The sequence below is a fragment of the Sitophilus oryzae genome, unplaced genomic scaffold (assembly GCF_002938485.1).
Source record: "Sitophilus oryzae breed Bouriz unplaced genomic scaffold, Soryzae_2.0 scaffold_172_pilon_pilon, whole genome shotgun sequence".
Taxonomy (NCBI): domain Eukaryota; kingdom Metazoa; phylum Arthropoda; class Insecta; order Coleoptera; family Curculionidae; genus Sitophilus; species Sitophilus oryzae.
The window spans coordinates 239,778-256,762 of NW_022146424.1; the positions used below are offsets into that span (position 1 = coordinate 239,778).

At 31.1% G+C, this 16,985-nt stretch overlaps 2 protein-coding genes across 3 annotated transcripts; one reads left to right on the top strand and one right to left on the bottom strand.

Moving 5' to 3' along the window:
• Positions 1-3,009: 3,009 nt before the first annotated feature.
• Positions 3,010-8,925, bottom strand: LOC115881632. Of its 2 annotated transcripts, XM_030899189.1 has the most exons (5): positions 8,728-8,925; positions 7,541-7,767; positions 6,279-6,390; positions 4,679-5,041; positions 3,010-3,694 (listed from the first exon to the last, which is right to left on the bottom strand). In XM_030899189.1, the coding sequence occupies exons 2-5, from the start codon at positions 7,678-7,680 to the stop codon at positions 3,116-3,118; spliced, it is 1,194 nt and encodes a 397-aa protein (XP_030755049.1). In that variant the 5' UTR covers positions 7,681-7,767; positions 8,728-8,925; the 3' UTR covers positions 3,010-3,115. The 2 variants fall into 2 exon arrangements, with proteins under 2 accessions (XP_030755049.1, XP_030755050.1); XM_030899190.1 differs by lacking the exons at positions 6,279-6,390; positions 7,541-7,767 and having other exon boundaries at positions 8,728-8,917.
• Positions 8,926-9,939: 1,014 nt separating this feature from the next.
• On the top strand, positions 9,940-16,093 carry LOC115881631 (carboxypeptidase N subunit 2-like). Its single transcript, XM_030899188.1, has 8 exons — positions 9,940-10,229; positions 10,696-10,846; positions 10,909-11,052; positions 12,069-12,394; positions 13,081-13,214; positions 13,605-13,864; positions 14,015-14,140; positions 15,862-16,093. Exons 1-8 carry the CDS (start codon positions 10,016-10,018, stop codon positions 16,055-16,057), a joined length of 1,551 nt encoding a protein of 516 aa, XP_030755048.1. The 5' UTR covers positions 9,940-10,015; the 3' UTR covers positions 16,058-16,093.
• The last annotated feature ends 892 nt before the right edge of the window (positions 16,094-16,985 follow it).

Sequence of the window (16,985 nt, forward strand, 5' to 3'; positions counted from 1 at the left end):
TGTTTTTGTTTGTGTTTCATTTTATGTTTAGTTATCCAAGAGTGTAAATATTTTATATGATTGCTATTCTGTACTCAATAATTGATTATTTTTGGAGATAGCGTCCAGTTCATGAACAAATTAGGGTAGTTTTCAATGTTACTCTTTTTTCAGCAAATTCACCCTAGGAAACTCGTTCAAAATAAGAGTACATCTACCTTTGCCTTATGAACTTTTTTTTGTAACTTGACTATTTTTGGAGATAGCGCCCAGATCATGAACAAGTGGTGGTAGCTTTAAGTGTTTTTTTTTCAGGAAATTCACTAGTGCTATTGGAAAATGGATTCGTGTTTTATTTGCAAGAAATTATTGAATGTTGCTGAAATTGTGTAATTTTAATATGAACACCCTTAAGTTGGTAAATATATATTTATATAAAAATTTATATTTATATAAAAATAAAAAAAAACGCTTTGAGACAAAGGTTATTGAAATTTAAACCCATTTTAATGGGTTTCCATATTGACTATCTTTGTTAAATTTTATTTGTTATTACTACTTGTAAAAATGTAGAACAAGTTCAGAAGTCTTTAAAACATAATTAATCAACATAAAACGCATATCACAAAAGGAACACTAATGACAAAGCTATAAATAAAAATGGGAATAAAGAATTTATGTCATATTTTTCGATCTGCGTAACGTTCAACAATAATAAAAAAGAAAAATAGTGGTAATTTGTTTATTTATGGTAATTAGTGACGATAGTATGATAATAAGCAAGAAATAGACAAGTAGCAGGCGCCTATATACAATCCGGAATGACAACACAAATTTATTTATATTAGGAAATTCCAGTACCTGAACTTTAAACAAATTAATAGGTAAAAGGTGATTGGTTAAAAGCATCTGAAAACCAAAATCAAATCTAATATCAGTGATTTTTTAGATAAAATAACAATTTAGGTTCTTTAGATAATGATGTCATTATACAATTTATACAGGGTGATCCGAACCTTAGATCCGAACTGTATTCCGGAAACTTTGGCAGCATATTCGGCAGATAAAAATAAGTAAAAAAGTTCGTATAAATGTATGTCCTAAAATGCTTAGATTTGGAGATACAGGGTGTAGAAGTTTCATTGTTATTTCGAAGTGGCGCCCTTTACAAGTAGGAGTCATATTGGCATCAAAATCAAATTTCTCATGTCAAAAAACGCCCAGACACCAATTTTCATCCAAATGTTGATGTTACTTCACAAATTATTTGGAAAAAATCAAAATAGAAATGAAACTTCTACACCCTGTATCTCCGAAACTAAGCATCTGAGGACATACATTTATACGAAGTCTTTTACTTATTTTGTCTGCAGAATATGCTGCCGAAGTTTCCGGAATACAGTTCGGACCACCCTGTATATTTAATATACAGGGTGTCTCATAAATTATTGGTAAATAATATTTTATCTGGTTGTAGGTCTATTTCTATCCCAGAAGCATTCCCATGAGATTATTTTTGCAAAAAAAAATCGAAAATTTCACATTTTTTTTACATTTTCCGAAAAACTTTTAGGTGCCGCTGGACCATTCTCTGCAATGTTGCCACCTCCAACGTTACACATATTCTTCCCTATTTGTTTGTTCATATAAGTTCACAGAAATTTTAATTTTCTTCACAATAAATTTGGAAAATTAATTTTAATTCATATCAGTAGCATTATAAATAATTCTAGAAAAACAAACTGAAGTTATTTTTTAGCACATGTTAAAAAGTATGTACAGTATGTTTTTCTGGAAGTTTCAGTTCAAATTCATTTTATTGCAGATTATGGCTTATAGCCTTATTATTAATTTAAGGATTTTTGATACAATACTAAACATAAACTTTGGAAAACCAAAAGAAAATATGATTTTATCGATTTTAATTAAAAAGAAATATACTTAATATTAATAGTCAATTTTTCAACATAAAATTACCACAGGATCTCATAAATTCTTCTATCATATAAATCTATTTAATATCCCATTACACTAAAAATTCCTGCTACCTGGTAACCTGCTGATTACAACTCAGAGAGTAAGAAAATATCCACAGTAAACATTTCCTACAATATAGCTAAGAATACATATAACTTATACATTTAATTTAAGTAATATTCCTTTTAAAACTGAAGATCTCTAAATCCTATGACATAACTATGTCTTTATCTGATATTATTCAGCTATAAATTTCAAAGAGAATTCCGCTACAAGCAGTAGTCAACATTATCTTCACCGAACATTGAGATAAATTATATAATCCGATATCGTCAACGTGGGTGGTCCACTTTTTAGTGTTGATTTCTATCTGTTTCCTTAACCAATTAGTCAAAAAAGAATTTCAAAGGCTTAGGATGAAGATTAATGGGAATCTACGGGTTGTATGACGCGTTTTATTTTTAATTTTGATGATGAGAAATCACTGTATATATTATAATAAATGTCCTTGTATTTAGAAGAGCCAAATTGGTCCAAAACTGATTTTAGAATCTGTAAATTTCAGTAATTATGCTGGCTTTTATTTTAGATAATAAAATTATGAAAATAAATTCTACCATTTGAAATTACATAAGTATGTTACGCTCAATAGTCGAGTTCGGGCAATGGCCGAAAAAAATACGCAAATCTAGTTTTGAGCAAGGAATATTTCCCAAACCCGAAAAAACAACTAACCCCAATGCATTAATTAACACCCTCCAAATAACCACGCTAACCAACTCACCAAATAACTAAACCAATCCAACCAAAAAGAGTGAAACCAATGTAATCAAATCACACTATAAGCAAAAAAAATAATCGAATAAAATTAATTTTTCGGGTTTGGGAAATATTTCTTGCTCAAAACTAGATTTGCGTATAACCATTTGTACCATCCTTAGGGATAGGGTCTCAGAGTGATGAGTTCGATAAGCACCTTAGCCAACTAACAAGGCTCTTTGTGAAGTTTTTCACGAGTGATTAAAGGCAATTATATTAAATCATTCCATGAAATAAAAAAAAAACAAACATTTATTTCTATATGAAACAGGTAAAAATTAACGCAAATTCATTCGATTATGTCATGTATCTATACTAAATGTGTTTTAAATGCCCAGCCCTATATATCACTAGTTACTGTTGTTGGATTATCAGTATGAGTTTCTGCAGTATAATGAGGTGATGGAACTCTATGGCTGGAAGATGGAGTAGTATACGAACAAGGTACAGACGAATGTTGTGGATAATCATATGCTCCAATTTGGGCCTGATATAAAATATTGCTTATTAGATGTTCCACAGTAGCTTTTGAAAAATTGGTTTTTAAATTTCGTATCGTATGGCTTACTAGTTCACCAAATATTGTGTATTTATCACGTAGTTCTGCTCTCTGTGCTTCCTGATATACCGATTTAATCATATTGAATGTATCCTCAGAAATACTGCTCATATTACTAGAATCTGCGAGTTTTGAAGGTTTCTTAACAATGTTCGGTGCAGAATATAAAGGTTGACTACTTGTTCTTCGTTCCTTTGTATCTATTTGTGATATTTCTTCAGTTTTTTGTGACTCAGACTCTTCTTCTGTGTACTGTTCCAAAGGTTCAACCTTGAGTTGAACGTCCAAAATATTCCGATCTAATTCACACGTTTCACCCTCATTGGCATCACTGTCTTCACTACTTGATGAACTGCTACCCTAAAATAATACGTTTAATATACGTGGGGTTTCAAAAAGTAGAGTATTTTATTATAATTTGATGTAATTGGCATATTTTTACATGTTATGTTTTTGACAGGATATTTTGTATCAGAAGTGGGATGAGTTTCCTGACAATTCATATAAGGTATAAGTCTTAATAATAATTTTATGTGGCTGGAGTTATGTGGTATATTAAACTATATAATATTTATTTTTTTTTTATAATTAATATATACTGAGTGTGTCTCAAAAGTGGCTCACCCCTATAACTTTTTTATTTTTTCAGATAAAATAAATAGATTTGGTATGTTAGTATATGACATAAATTTGGATTGATTGACTTCAATTGTTTTTGGTCACTTCCTGTTTCACCGGAAACGACTAGAACTTTTAATTTTTAAATAGCACTCTCAGTATATTTCTACTTAATTCGATAGAAAATGACACTCTGAATAGAATGACGTATCATATGTCAACTTTTTCGCTTATAACAAAATTATATTTTAAATTTCAATCTAGAGTGCCATGGCTGTGTTAAAAACACTAATTTATAATCAAGGAGCATTGTAAAAATAAATTTAATCGTCTAATGGTTTTAGTGTCTTGTCCTGGCCGGTTAAAAGATGCCCAAATCGTATTTTTAATCATATCTTATTTTTTTCAAATGGAACGAGGGTGGCTCATTAGCATATTTGGAGTCAAATTGTGGTTATGAATCACTTATGAATCGCATATCGCAATTTTAAATAAACCGTATTCGAAAATGTCAAAAGTTGACATAATATGATATGTCATTCTATTCAGATATGATATGTCATTCTATTCAGATTTGTGTCATTTTCTATCGAATAAAGTAACAAAATACCGAGGGTGCCATTTATAAAAAATAAAAAAGTTATAGGGGTAACCCACTTTTGAGACGCACCCGGTATATATAATTGTTTTTTATAATTAAAAATAGGAATACCAACTGAAACTTACCTCAAAATCCAGTCCAATTTGACTGTCATTAATAGGTTTGTTTTTCTGTTGTAAAAAACACATGGACGCGTAACCAAACCATTTAGGTTTGAAAACGTGCCCAAATCCAGATTTTTTTAGTTTTTTATAAGTTCTTCTTTCTCGTTGATACTGGCTAATGATGTTTTTTAATTTCCTTTCAATTTCTTCATAGTTTGTCCCAAATAATTCGGCTATTTCCTTAAGAGAACAATACTTCTTCAGTCGGTTTTTGTAGTTTACATGAGAGGTGTTCCATAAATTTGGGTGCTGTCGATAGGCTTCTATTAAATTGCTGCATTCTTCCACCGTCCATTGTTTCTTTCCTTTTTTAACACTCATGTTCTAGAAATAAAAAAAATATATCACTCTGGTTTCATTATGTCTCATATTATAATGTTTAATAAATCATACTATAAACCGGGTGCGTCTCAAAAGTGGCTCACCCCTATAACTTTTTTATTTTTTCAGATAAAAAAACGAGATTTGGTATCAGTAGCGGATACAGAGGGGGGCCCATGGGGCCCGGCCCCCCCTAAAATCTATAAATTGCGTTATATATTAGGCTTTTGGGCTAAAAATCACGCCCTAAAAAGTATATTCAACATTACTTTTTATTTTGGATCCCCCCTAAAATAAATTCCTGTCTCCGCCCCTGTTTGGTTTGGTTTGCTTTGGTTTGGTATATTAGTATATGATATAAATTAGGATTGATTGACGTATTAAATTGTTTTTGGTCACTTCCTGTTTCACCGGAAATGACTACATATTTTGATTGTTAAATGGCACCGTCGGTATTTTTTTACTTTATTCGATAGAAAATTATATTCTGAATAGAAAGACATATCATATGTCATTAATAAAAAATTGTATTCTAAAATTCAATCTAGAGTGCCATGGCTATGTTAAAAGCACTAATTTTTAGTCAAGGAGCCTTGGAAAAATAAATTTGGTCGTCTAATGTCTTTAGTGTCTTGTCCTGGCTAGTTAGAAAATGCTCAAATCGTATTTTTAATCATAGTCCAATTTTTTCAAATAGAACGAATTTTACGAATAGTTTCATACCACAAATTTTCATAATTTCGAAAGTTATAATTTCAAATAAACCATATGCGGAAATGTCAAAAGCTGACATGATATGTAATTCTATTCAGAGTGTTATTTTCTAACGAATAAAGTAAAAATTTACCGGAGGTGCCATTTAAAAATCAAAAGTTGTAGTCATTTCCAGTGAAACAGGAAGTGACCGAAAACAATTGAACACGTCAATCAATCCTAATTTATGTCATATACTAACATACCAAATCTCGTTTTTTTATCTGCAAAAATAAAAAAGTTATAGGGGTGAGCCACTTTTGCGACGCACCCGGTATAAGGTGTTTCTTAATGGCATGTTAATATTTAACAGGGTGGTTCTTGGACTTCAAACAAACTTCATATGAATACGTCCTAAATATCTTAATTTTTGATTTTATTTTTTTTTCAAATTCAAGACGTGTATAAAAAAAAAGGAATGTATTATAGAAATAATATATAATAGAAATACTATAACCTATATATTTAAGTTTTTAAATTTACTTACTACACCACTGCCAGTAGCGCCACAGTCATATGGATTCGATTGTTCTTCTGTTTTAATTTCATCTTGGTTATTAGCGTTGATCTTTTCATTAGAACTTTGATTGCAAATATTTCTGAAAAAATTCGAATCGCACACAAGCAATACAGCAGACTAACTTATAGCAATATGTAACCAGCAATAAGCGAAATTAGTTAATTAGTGTCTGAGGCACCGCAATATTGCCTTCTGTAGGCAACATTGCGTTGCTTCGGTGTGCAAGGCAACATTCAATCTTTAGTATGCTGTCAATAAGCGATAATGGATAATGTCGCGTGTTGCTGATTGTGTATTGCTTATTGTCTATTGCTCAATGTGCAAAACCACTAATTCTCAAAAACAATTTTTGACATTTTTAACAAACTATTTTATTATAATAAATAATTAAACTGTACTCAAAATGCAATTCTGTATCGATTAAAAGTTATTTTATCGATTGCGTTCAATTTCTAAAGGTGCGTTCACACCGGATGCGCCGCTCCGCGCAAAACATTTTTTTAACATGTACTTTTGAAGTGTATTTTTTTAGCGCGCACAAAAGTATATGCTAAATAAATGATTTGCGCAGAGCGGCGCAGCCGGTGCAAACGCACCTTAACCTTGTTTTGAAAACCCGGACGAAAAGCCATTATATTATGTAGGTACTCCTTTTGCATGTTGAACACTATAGTTTTATGAAAAATTGTATTTTTTACATTGAAAACCATCAAAACTTGTAAATGTAAAAAGTTAAAAATAGTCTAGTTTTTTGGGAGAGGTTTCAAATAATGTTTAGCTCCATTGGCGTAACTACAGGGGTGTCCGGGAGTGCCGCCCCTCCCAGATACTGCTGGGCACCCCCCAGAGAAATCCTGAATTATGACTCTTGGCTACGTATTAATTTTTATTTGCTTGCATGTGATGTAGTAAAAATGACGTTTTCTAGTTTTGTTTAGTTAATATTATTTTATTGTGTTCAAAAAATGTGCTAATTTTTATTTTTTTAGAAAATTTGTAGGTATTTAAGTAATCTACGGGAACACGGTTTGATAACCAAGTCTATGAAATTTATTGATAGAGAAATTCATGTAAAATTGTATTCAAAAAATTTGTTTTTTAAAATTATTTTTCATTTAAAAAAGAACAAAAGCTCAACCCCAAGGCTCAACCCTAGGCCCCCCCAGGCCCACTCCAGGAAAAATTGCTAGTTACGCTAATTTTTAGCTCCACTCTAGACCTTTACTCACCTGTGGCCTTGCAGTCTTCCGGCACCGGTATTTTTTAGAATATATCCACATAACGTACATTTTGCAGCGTGCTTGTCATTTACTTTTACTAGATCGAACTTCAGTTCATGAAAGTTTTTATTACACTTTCTACCACTCATTTTTCAGTCTACTGCCTTAATTCAACAAAGACAAACAATAACCGTCATTTGTGACATCTACAGGATAATCTGAGTAAAACTAAATAACTAAAAATATCCGGAAAAATGAAAAATCAATCACTATAATGACAAACCTAACCTTAAACCTGCATCTGTGACATTTTTGATATTGTCAACATACTTGAGATTTTTTTGAGACAATAAAAGCCGACGCCCAAATATGCTTCCCCCGTCTTTTGATTTTTTAAATAATATAAAGTTTGATCGAAAAAAAACGGCGCCAAAGAAAGCTGGGGAATGATAATCGATGATAATTTTGGCGAGGTTAATCTCTAGGCATCATTTGCCATCAGTCGACAATACGTCGACTGTAAAATAAAAAAAAGAAAAAAAAAAGGAATAAGACATTTAGAAAATTTGAGAAAAAATGTCAAAATTATTTTTCTAGATGAAACAAAACTATATTGTTTATATTTTTATATTTTTTTTAATTTACTTCATAGTCGACGTATTGTAGACTTGTTGAGATGCTGATGTCACCAATGCTTATTCAAGGTCATGTTATTGTCAATTCTATACATACATTCCCTTTTTTTTATCTCCGAAACTATGAGAGAGACAAGTAACAAGTAAGTACTTATATGATACTACAATAGAAGAACTATACGAAATGAAAGCTGTTTCAAAAAACGTAATAATATGTATAACGGGTGTTCCGTTTAAAATAACAGAAATGCTACTACTTTTAAAATGAAGCGGCAACACCGTAATACTGAAAATAATTTTATTATAGATGTAGCAAGAGTCTCTATGTAAAAATTCAAATTTTCAAAAAAATCAACGGTTTTTCAGTAACGTCTAATCTATCGTGAATCACCGTGATACATAAAATATTAAACAATACCTATAAATTAAACGATTGTTTTATAGGTTATATTGTAATATAGGCTATAGGCACAAAATACCAAACAATAATACATTATTAAACAATACTTATAACATATAAATCTATTTTATATAAAAAATATGTTTGTATACTATACATACCCAACGCTTCAATAGATTAATGCACGAAAGGAATACATTACACAAAATATCCACATGGCTGTCGCAGTTGGCGTCGTGTTTACCCATAGAGCGAACTCTGTCGACAAAAACACGGACAAACCTCAGAGACTCTTCCGCCAGGGGACAGGACTTGTCGCTGTTCACGAAAACAGTCCCAGTTTTGTTGCGTTTTGTCTGTTTCAATTTACAACACAAAATATAATACATCCACCAGACTGTCAAGAATATCTTAATGTTAAAGACTATAATAGCGACAAATTTAATGAGTTTTAATAGTTTGTTGTGTGTGGTGAACTTTGTATAAACTGTAATTATATTGTAAAAAAAGTGTAAAAGTTGCAACTATAAGAAAAAGCCAGGAGTTATGTTTCAAAAAATATTGTGCTGGGTTGGCGTTGGTTTCTATGTAATTTGACAAATAAATAAAGCTGTCTCTTTAGTTGTCAGTTTTGAGTCAATATTTTTTAATTCTCTTTCGTGTCGATTGCTGATTGAATTGGAGTCAGAAATGGCTCAAAACGAAATAAGTAAATTACCAACAGATATTCAGGCTGAGGCGACAAACGCCATATCCAAACTATTTCCATATAAATCCCGAATAACTTATGAAAAGGAATACAAAAGCTTTCAAAAATGAAAGCAATTAAAAAACGTGCGAGAAGAAATAAAGTTTTTAACCTATCCTCGCTGTTAAAGTATCATTTAATCTACTCTTGCGGTTAAAGTACTATTTTATCTACTATTTTTGATAGATATAAGGCAATTTTAACAGTTGCTATGGAAAAAATATTTAATTTGTATTTTATTATGCCTGAAAAATGTTAAATTCGTACGCAAGAATAATGGCGCATTCACCATTTTGTCATAAAAATATTTCCTTTAAAAAATATTTAATTATACACAAGTTCGTGCTAAAGAAACGCAGATATAATTTAAGAATCTTATTTTAAAACATTTGTTTAATTTGTAAAATGTATATTATTCATGTATATTTTTAAACTCTCAAAATATCTGTCAATTAATTATAGCAATTTTCCACACTAATATAGAAATTAACCAGCACATATTATTATGAGTTGGCTCGCAGGATAGAAATATTTCACACTAGATCAACCGACTGAATTATTTAATAAAATTTAATACAGAAATTGTTTATAACATTAGATAGATCTGTTCAAGGCAATAAACAATAAGGACCTATATTTCTGGCTGTTTTTACAGCCTTCAGTTGGCTTTATATTTGGTGTTATCTGACTAAAAGAAAATTATGTTCAAAATTAAGTTCTTTGTGTTGCTGATGCTATCGCTGGTTCCTAACAATTGGACCGATGACAGGGGCGTGTGTGAGATGAATGCTTGCCAGGCTCTCGAAGAAAGTTTAATCCAATTAACGGAGTTTGCTGATAAGATTGAAGAACAAAATAGGACGAACGATCAGTTTAAGAATTTGGAGAGGCGACTAAGGTCTTTGGAACAACCCAGTAAGTAAATACGACCTACCTTATGGTAATAATAATTACGGATGGTATTTTTTTTATGTATGAATATCTATCGAAAGTTATCAATATATCGAATAACCAATAGTTGACTTATTAAGATATATTTATAGCATTTATTTACCTATCGAAAATCGATAACCGTTACCCATAATGTGATTTCTCATATACAGGGTCCGGCAATAGTGCGTCGGGCATATGTAGCTCCTAGAATAAAAGAAACTTGTGAATTTGATCTAAATGCAAACCTAAAGTATGGGAAAATATTTAAGTTCTTTACTTTTTTTCTCAAAAACTGTTCGAACAGAAGACTCGACGATCAAGAAAATAAAAAGAGTCAACATCTAAATATCAATTCTAAATCATTGAAAATCCGACCAGCGCACTTGTTATGTAACTTTGCTTTGTATACACAATATAGACACTTCTAAACATTCCTTCACTGTTTCAGTATGGAACATAGTAAGGGATGATTCCAAATGGATGGACTGTGCAAAAGGTCCTTGCAAATGTAAACCAGAAACCAAGTCCTTAAGTTGTTGGCAACAAGAAATCACTCAACTACCTTCAGATCAAATCTTGCCATATGACGTAAGAGCTATGTATGTGTGATTAGGAGAATATGGTATAATTTCTTATTAATGCTTGTTTTTAATACTTGCAGCGATTTAGGTATCAATGGTTTGACGACACTAAATAAGAATTCATTCAGTAGTTTACCATATTTAAATGAACTGGATTTGTTTGATAATAAGATTGATTTTTTGCCACCAGATATATTTAAACAGCTGAACAGTTTAGTATATTTGTAAGTATAGTATAGTTTTGGTATATTATAGTTGAGTTATGTGTTTAAATAACTGATATAGAGGTAGATGTAGAAAGAATGAACGTATATACCGGGTGCGTCTTAAAAGTGGCTCAACCCTATAACTTTTTTATTTTTTCAGATAAAAAAACGAGATATGGTACGTTAGTATATGACATAAATTAGGATTGCTTGACGTATTCAATTGTTTTTGGTCACTTCCTGTTTCTTCGGAAATGACTACAACTTTTGATTTTTAAATGGCATCCCCGGTATTTTTTACTTTATTCGATAGATGAATGAATTATTATTCATTCTGAATAGAATGACATATCATATGTCAACTTTTTACATTCTCGCTTAATAAAAAATCGTATTTTAAAATGCAATCTAGAGTGCCACGGCTATGTTTGGTTAGGTTAGGCTATGTTAAAAACACTAATTCTTAATCAAGGAGCCTTGGTAAAATAGATTTGATCGTCTAATGTTTTTAGTGCTCAAATCGTATTTTTAATCATATCTCAATTTTTTCAAATGAAACGAGGGTTGCTCATTAGCATATTTGGAAAAAGCATTTTTTACGATTAATTTGATACCACACACTTGGTATTTCGAGTCAAATTTTCGTTACGAACCGCAAGTTATAATTTCAAATAAACCATATGCGTATATGTCACAAGTTGACATATGATATGTCATTCTATTGAGAGTGTTATTTTCTATCGAATAAAATAAAAAAATATGGAGGGTGCCATTTGAAAATCAAAAGTTATAGTCATTTCCGATGAAACAGGAAGTGACCAAAAACAATTGAATACGTCAATCAATCCTAATTTATGTCATAACTAAAAGTTATAGGGGTGAGCCACTTTTGAGACGCACCCGGTATAGAACATCGCAACCTTGTGTTTCTTGAGTTATAACTCATCATATTCAGTCTCAGGATTTAGTATTAGGATTCAGTAGACTCTTTTTGTAGACTGAATTCTTATTTCTATAACTTTACGTACTTCTAGGAGACTACACAAAAACGAATTGGAATACCTTCATTCTGATCTTCTCGTAAACCTACCAAACCTGCGGACTTTTGACGTTTCAGCCAATAAACTGAAATCTTTACCGCCAAACCTATTTCGAGAAAACAAAAATTTGATCTTGCTCCATTTATCGAGGAATGAACTGACCTCAATCCCTGAGGTTTTATTTAATAAACTAGAATATTTGGAGGACTTGGATTTGAGTAATAACTATTTGGTAACGCTTCCCAAGTTTGTTTTTTCGGATTTGAAGACTTTGAGGAGGTTACATCTTTCTGAGAATAATATAACATTGTTACCTACAGGTATAATAAAATTATTATATAATAATTGCAGTTTGCATGGCTTGCACGTGAACTGTAATATCTACAGTAATCACATTATAGTGCTGTGATTTTAAGTACTGTACTAAGTTAGTATACTAATATTATATTAATTATACAGGGTGAGTCTCACAAGGGGCTAATTTTAAATTAAAAAACATAATATCTTGATAATAATGCAACATAGGTTGTAGATTAAATTTAGAATAAAGAACACCCAGAATCCAGTGGTTCTCAAAATTTTAGCAAACAATATTTTTTTTTTATTTTCGAAGTAAAACATAAAAAAATCTTTGTTCTTTTCAACTTATTTGAAAAACAGTGAAGAGAAAATATGTTTCTTTTATCGAGATCTACTAGCACTGAAAATATTTGCACTTATTTAGAACTCACCCTGTATAATTGTACAGGGTGTTACATATTCTAGTTAAATGAAGGAAAAGTTGCGCAATTTGATGCTGATTGGTGATGAGCAAATACAAGACCAAGACTCATTTAACCCACCTCATATTTCTTCTAGTTTTCGAGATCCTAACAACGAGGCTCAAATATGTGACACCTCGTGTGACACTGTGTACACGTGCATCGTGCATGCCTCATGTACTTGTTTGCCTTTGGTGCATCTTGGACATGAATAAACTGTAGATATGTTATTAATCCTTTTTTAGGTGTATTTGACAAATTAACAAATCTGGAATTGCTCAACTTGAGAAAAAATAAAATAACTCATTTATCTGATCAACTATTCGGTAAAATGGCTAATTTGAAAATATTACAGTTGACAAGTAATCAGATATCACAGGTAAATATATTTTTTAATAATTATATAAACAATCACTTGTTTTTTAATAAAAATAAATGTTTTATATTCAAATAGGGGTTCTAATAATAGATCAACTGTGTATATATATTTTTGATAAAGTTTACAGTAAAAAAAATATTGGTAATTTTGGAAACAGATAATATATTATTGTGTTCTTGACAAATCTTTTATTTAATTTTCTTGATGACAGACTGATACTTGAACTGTCATGTTCTGTGTCTCCTATTAAATTATAACATGGCATTTTTAATTTCCTATAGTACTTGTTGAATATATAAACATTACTATTATGAACTTGTAGAACAACAATAAAAGTTTATTCTTAAACGTTAATACCAAAATAGTAACTAAATTTATTCTATTTTATAGATATCTCCTAATGATTTCATATCTCTTATCAGTCTCGTGGAGCTACATCTTGGTCAAAATATGATTAACAGCCTACCAGAGAACGCTTTTTTGAGGAATAAAGATCTAGAGAAGCTGTACTTGTTCTCCAATAATTTGGAAGAACTCAAAGAAAAAACATTCAATGGTCTCATCAGTTTGACGTTTTTGTTGATAAACAACAATATCTTGAAGGATATAAGTCCTAGGGTATTTATTTACACACCCAGTCTTCAAAAACTGTAAGAATTTTGCTCTTTATATGCTGTGTATAATTAGTTAAACTTCACTGCTAAAGTTAATATGAAATTTTATTTCTAAAAAAAATATCTATGGATTTTCATTAATGAAAAGCGGACCTCCCTGTAAATGTTAAATGAATTAATTTTTAGGCAACTGGATAGCAACAAATTTCAGTATTTACCAGCGAAAATATTTGATCCCCTCACAGAACTGGTATCAGTAAAATTGGCCAAGAATCCTTGGCATTGTGACTGCAATATTTTATACTTATCCTTGTAAGTTTAAAATGAGTGAATTATTTGTTTTGATGATGAAATTGAAGTTCAAAATAGTCAAAATCAATTATTTTAAATAGGTCTGCAATACTTGACTTCATTGTTTCACCTCTTTATGTTATTAATTTTAATTTTTAACTCTATGTTATTTATGCTCGTTGACTCGTAGGTAGAAGTTGTTATGTCTCCAATATACTACTCACCGCATTCACAGGGTACCTGATCCTGACAGATGCACTCTTTCTCTTGTTGTCTTGCTTTTGTTAAAACGCTTGTTAGCGTAGTTCCAGACTTCTTTTTCTTCTTTTACTTATTTTTCGATCTGTTCATTAAAATGTTGTATCCTATGTTATAGGGCTTGTTTCTCTCTACAATTTCCTGTCTTACAATGTACCGTTTCTTGTCGGGGAAGGGATCATAGTTTCATTGTTGTCGATTTTCGAAAGAAATCAGTACATGTATATTATTTCGTACATTTTTCATTTTATTGATTTTATGGAAAGCACTGTTCATTAAAATGTTGTATCCTGTGTTATAGGGCTTGTTTGTCTCTACAATTTCCTATGTACCGTTTGTGTCGGGGAAGGGATCATAGTTTCATAGTTGTCGATTTTCGAAAGAAATCAGTACACGTATATTATTTCGTACATTTTTCATTTTATTGATTTTATGGAAAGCACTGTTCATTAAAATGTTGTATCCTGTGTTATAGGGCTTGTTTCTCTCTACAATTTCCTGTCTCACAATGTACCGTTTGTGTCGGGGAAGGGATCATAGTTTCATAGTTGTCGATTTTCGAAAGAAATCAGTACATGTATATTATTTCGTATATTTTTTATTTTATTGATTTTATGGAAACCACTGTTCACTAAAATGTTGTATCCTATGTTATAGGGCTTGTTTCTCTCTAGTATTTTAAGGTTGCCTCTGTAGGAGTTCTTGGGAGAGGGACTGCCAACTGTCTTTCCATCTTTTTGGAGGTCTTCCCGGCTGTCTCTTACATATGGGTTTTGTACCATGGGGTTTTCTCCCATGTGTTTTACCTGTGCGAACCATTGTCTTCTTTTTTGCCTACACCATCTCACTACGTCCTGCAATCCACATTGTTGTCTGATATTTGTGTTTCTAATTCTCTTCTAGTATTTCCCATTATGGTTTTTAGATTCTTCATTTCAGCGACTCTTAACATGCTTTTGGTCTTGTTTGTTTTCTCTCGGATTTCTATGCCATACATCATTATTGGTCTGATGCAGGTCATACAAATTTTAATTTTGCTGTCTGTTCGCATGAAGGGGTTTGTCCACACCATTTATCTCAGATATCCTGACATGGCCGTTGCTCTGTTAATTTGGCTTCTCAGATCTTTCTCTGGGTCATGGTAGTGCGACATATCTAGTCCTAGGTATCTGGATTGTGATTTTTATTATCTTACCGGCTCTTTAGAGAAAGTTAAGCAATTAGTTTTTTAGTTCCAGACTTAAAAACAGTTTTTCTGATATTTCTTTTATATATTATGTATTATGAAAGCATCAAGCGGTCAAGACAGATCATCTTCTTCAGAATAGCGAACCAATGAGTCAAGCACATGACTCCCAAATTTTTTTAGTATCAGATTTTTTTTACAATAAACTAAAATAAACTAAACTAATATTAGTTAAAACTAAGTTTCAAGATAATAACTTTATTTATCCAAATCCAAACTGATTTTCATTGTCTTTTAGATGGATTGATGCAAATAACAATAAAATATGGGACTCTGACCCATCCTGTAGAGGACCAGGGTATCTCGGTGGACTGCTCCTTAAGGATATGACCTTTGACAAGCTGTGCGAAGGTCAGTGGGCCAGCATGTTGAATCTTGCTGCTAGAATACCGGTTAAACCAGACGGTTTCAACCAGAATAAAACCGATAACTAAAATATAGTGTAAAATTATTATTTCTTGTTCATAGTTTTTCATATATGTAATGTATATTTTCCTAATGGAGTATACTTTAGAATAAAATATTTATTGGATCATGTATTGTTTTAGTAGCCTATCAATCAACTTCTCGAAATCGGTATTCGGTACGTATTAAGAATAGTTAGGGATTAGCTTCAGATAATATTATGATAAGATATACTTATTGAGAATATTTATTTGAATATAATATGTTATGGTAATAATGAAACTAAATATGATTTGCGTAAATTATATTCTATCTTCTTATGACGTTTTTCATGCAGTTCATCATATTAAAATAGACATCCCTCAGAGGAAAATTATAAAATATTTATCCCTTATTTTTATTAATTAACATTAAAACTCCCTTATCTTTTAGTAAATATCGTAAGAATGATTTTCATGTTATAGTGGTCTCTACTGTATGATCGAAAAAAAACGGCGTCGAGAATGGCAATCGATGATAATTTTGGCGAGGTCAATCTTCAGGCGTTATTTACTAAAAATTAGAAAGATTCAAAAAGGATAGAACGTTTCCAGACACAAATTTATTCCCAAAAAAAAATTATCAAATTTTAAAATAAAAAATTAATTTTACTCAATAACAAAATAAGAAAAAAGTCATTAAAAAATAAAGAAGAATCGGACCAAGTAATGGCGTCTAGGACAGGGTTTGACCTTGTCAAAATTATCATCGATAGTCATTCTCGACGCCGTTTTTTTTTCGTATCCGTATGCTATATATTTAATAAGAACAAATCAGTGTATTTCTAAGTATGTACCAAAGTGCTTTTTCAAATCTCTCTACGCAAAATATCAAATCAATAAAATTCTGATATACTCGATTGTCTAATAATATTCATTGCAGAAAAATCTGATAATGTTTTGCTGATTAGATATATTT

Excerpts from the sequence above, each read along its gene's own strand:
- LOC115881632 (XM_030899189.1), bottom strand. The coding sequence starts at position 7,680 with ATGAGTGGTAGAAAGTGTAATAAAAACTTTCATGAACTGAAGTTCGAT. Across the intron at positions 6,391-7,540 it reads GGAAGACTGCAAGGCCACAG|AAATATTTGCAATCAAAGTT; the intron begins GTGAGTAAAGGT and ends GAATTTTTTCAG. Across the intron at positions 3,695-4,678 it reads AAATTGGACTGGATTTTGAG|GGTAGCAGTTCATCAAGTAG; the intron begins GTAAGTTTCAGT and ends GTATTATTTTAG.
- LOC115881631 (XM_030899188.1), top strand. The coding sequence starts at position 10,016 with ATGTTCAAAATTAAGTTCTTTGTGTTGCTGATGCTATCGCTGGTTCCT. Across the intron at positions 12,395-13,080 it reads TATAACATTGTTACCTACAG|GTGTATTTGACAAATTAACA; the intron begins GTATAATAAAAT and ends ATCCTTTTTTAG. Across the intron at positions 13,215-13,604 it reads CAAGTAATCAGATATCACAG|ATATCTCCTAATGATTTCAT; the intron begins GTAAATATATTT and ends TCTATTTTATAG.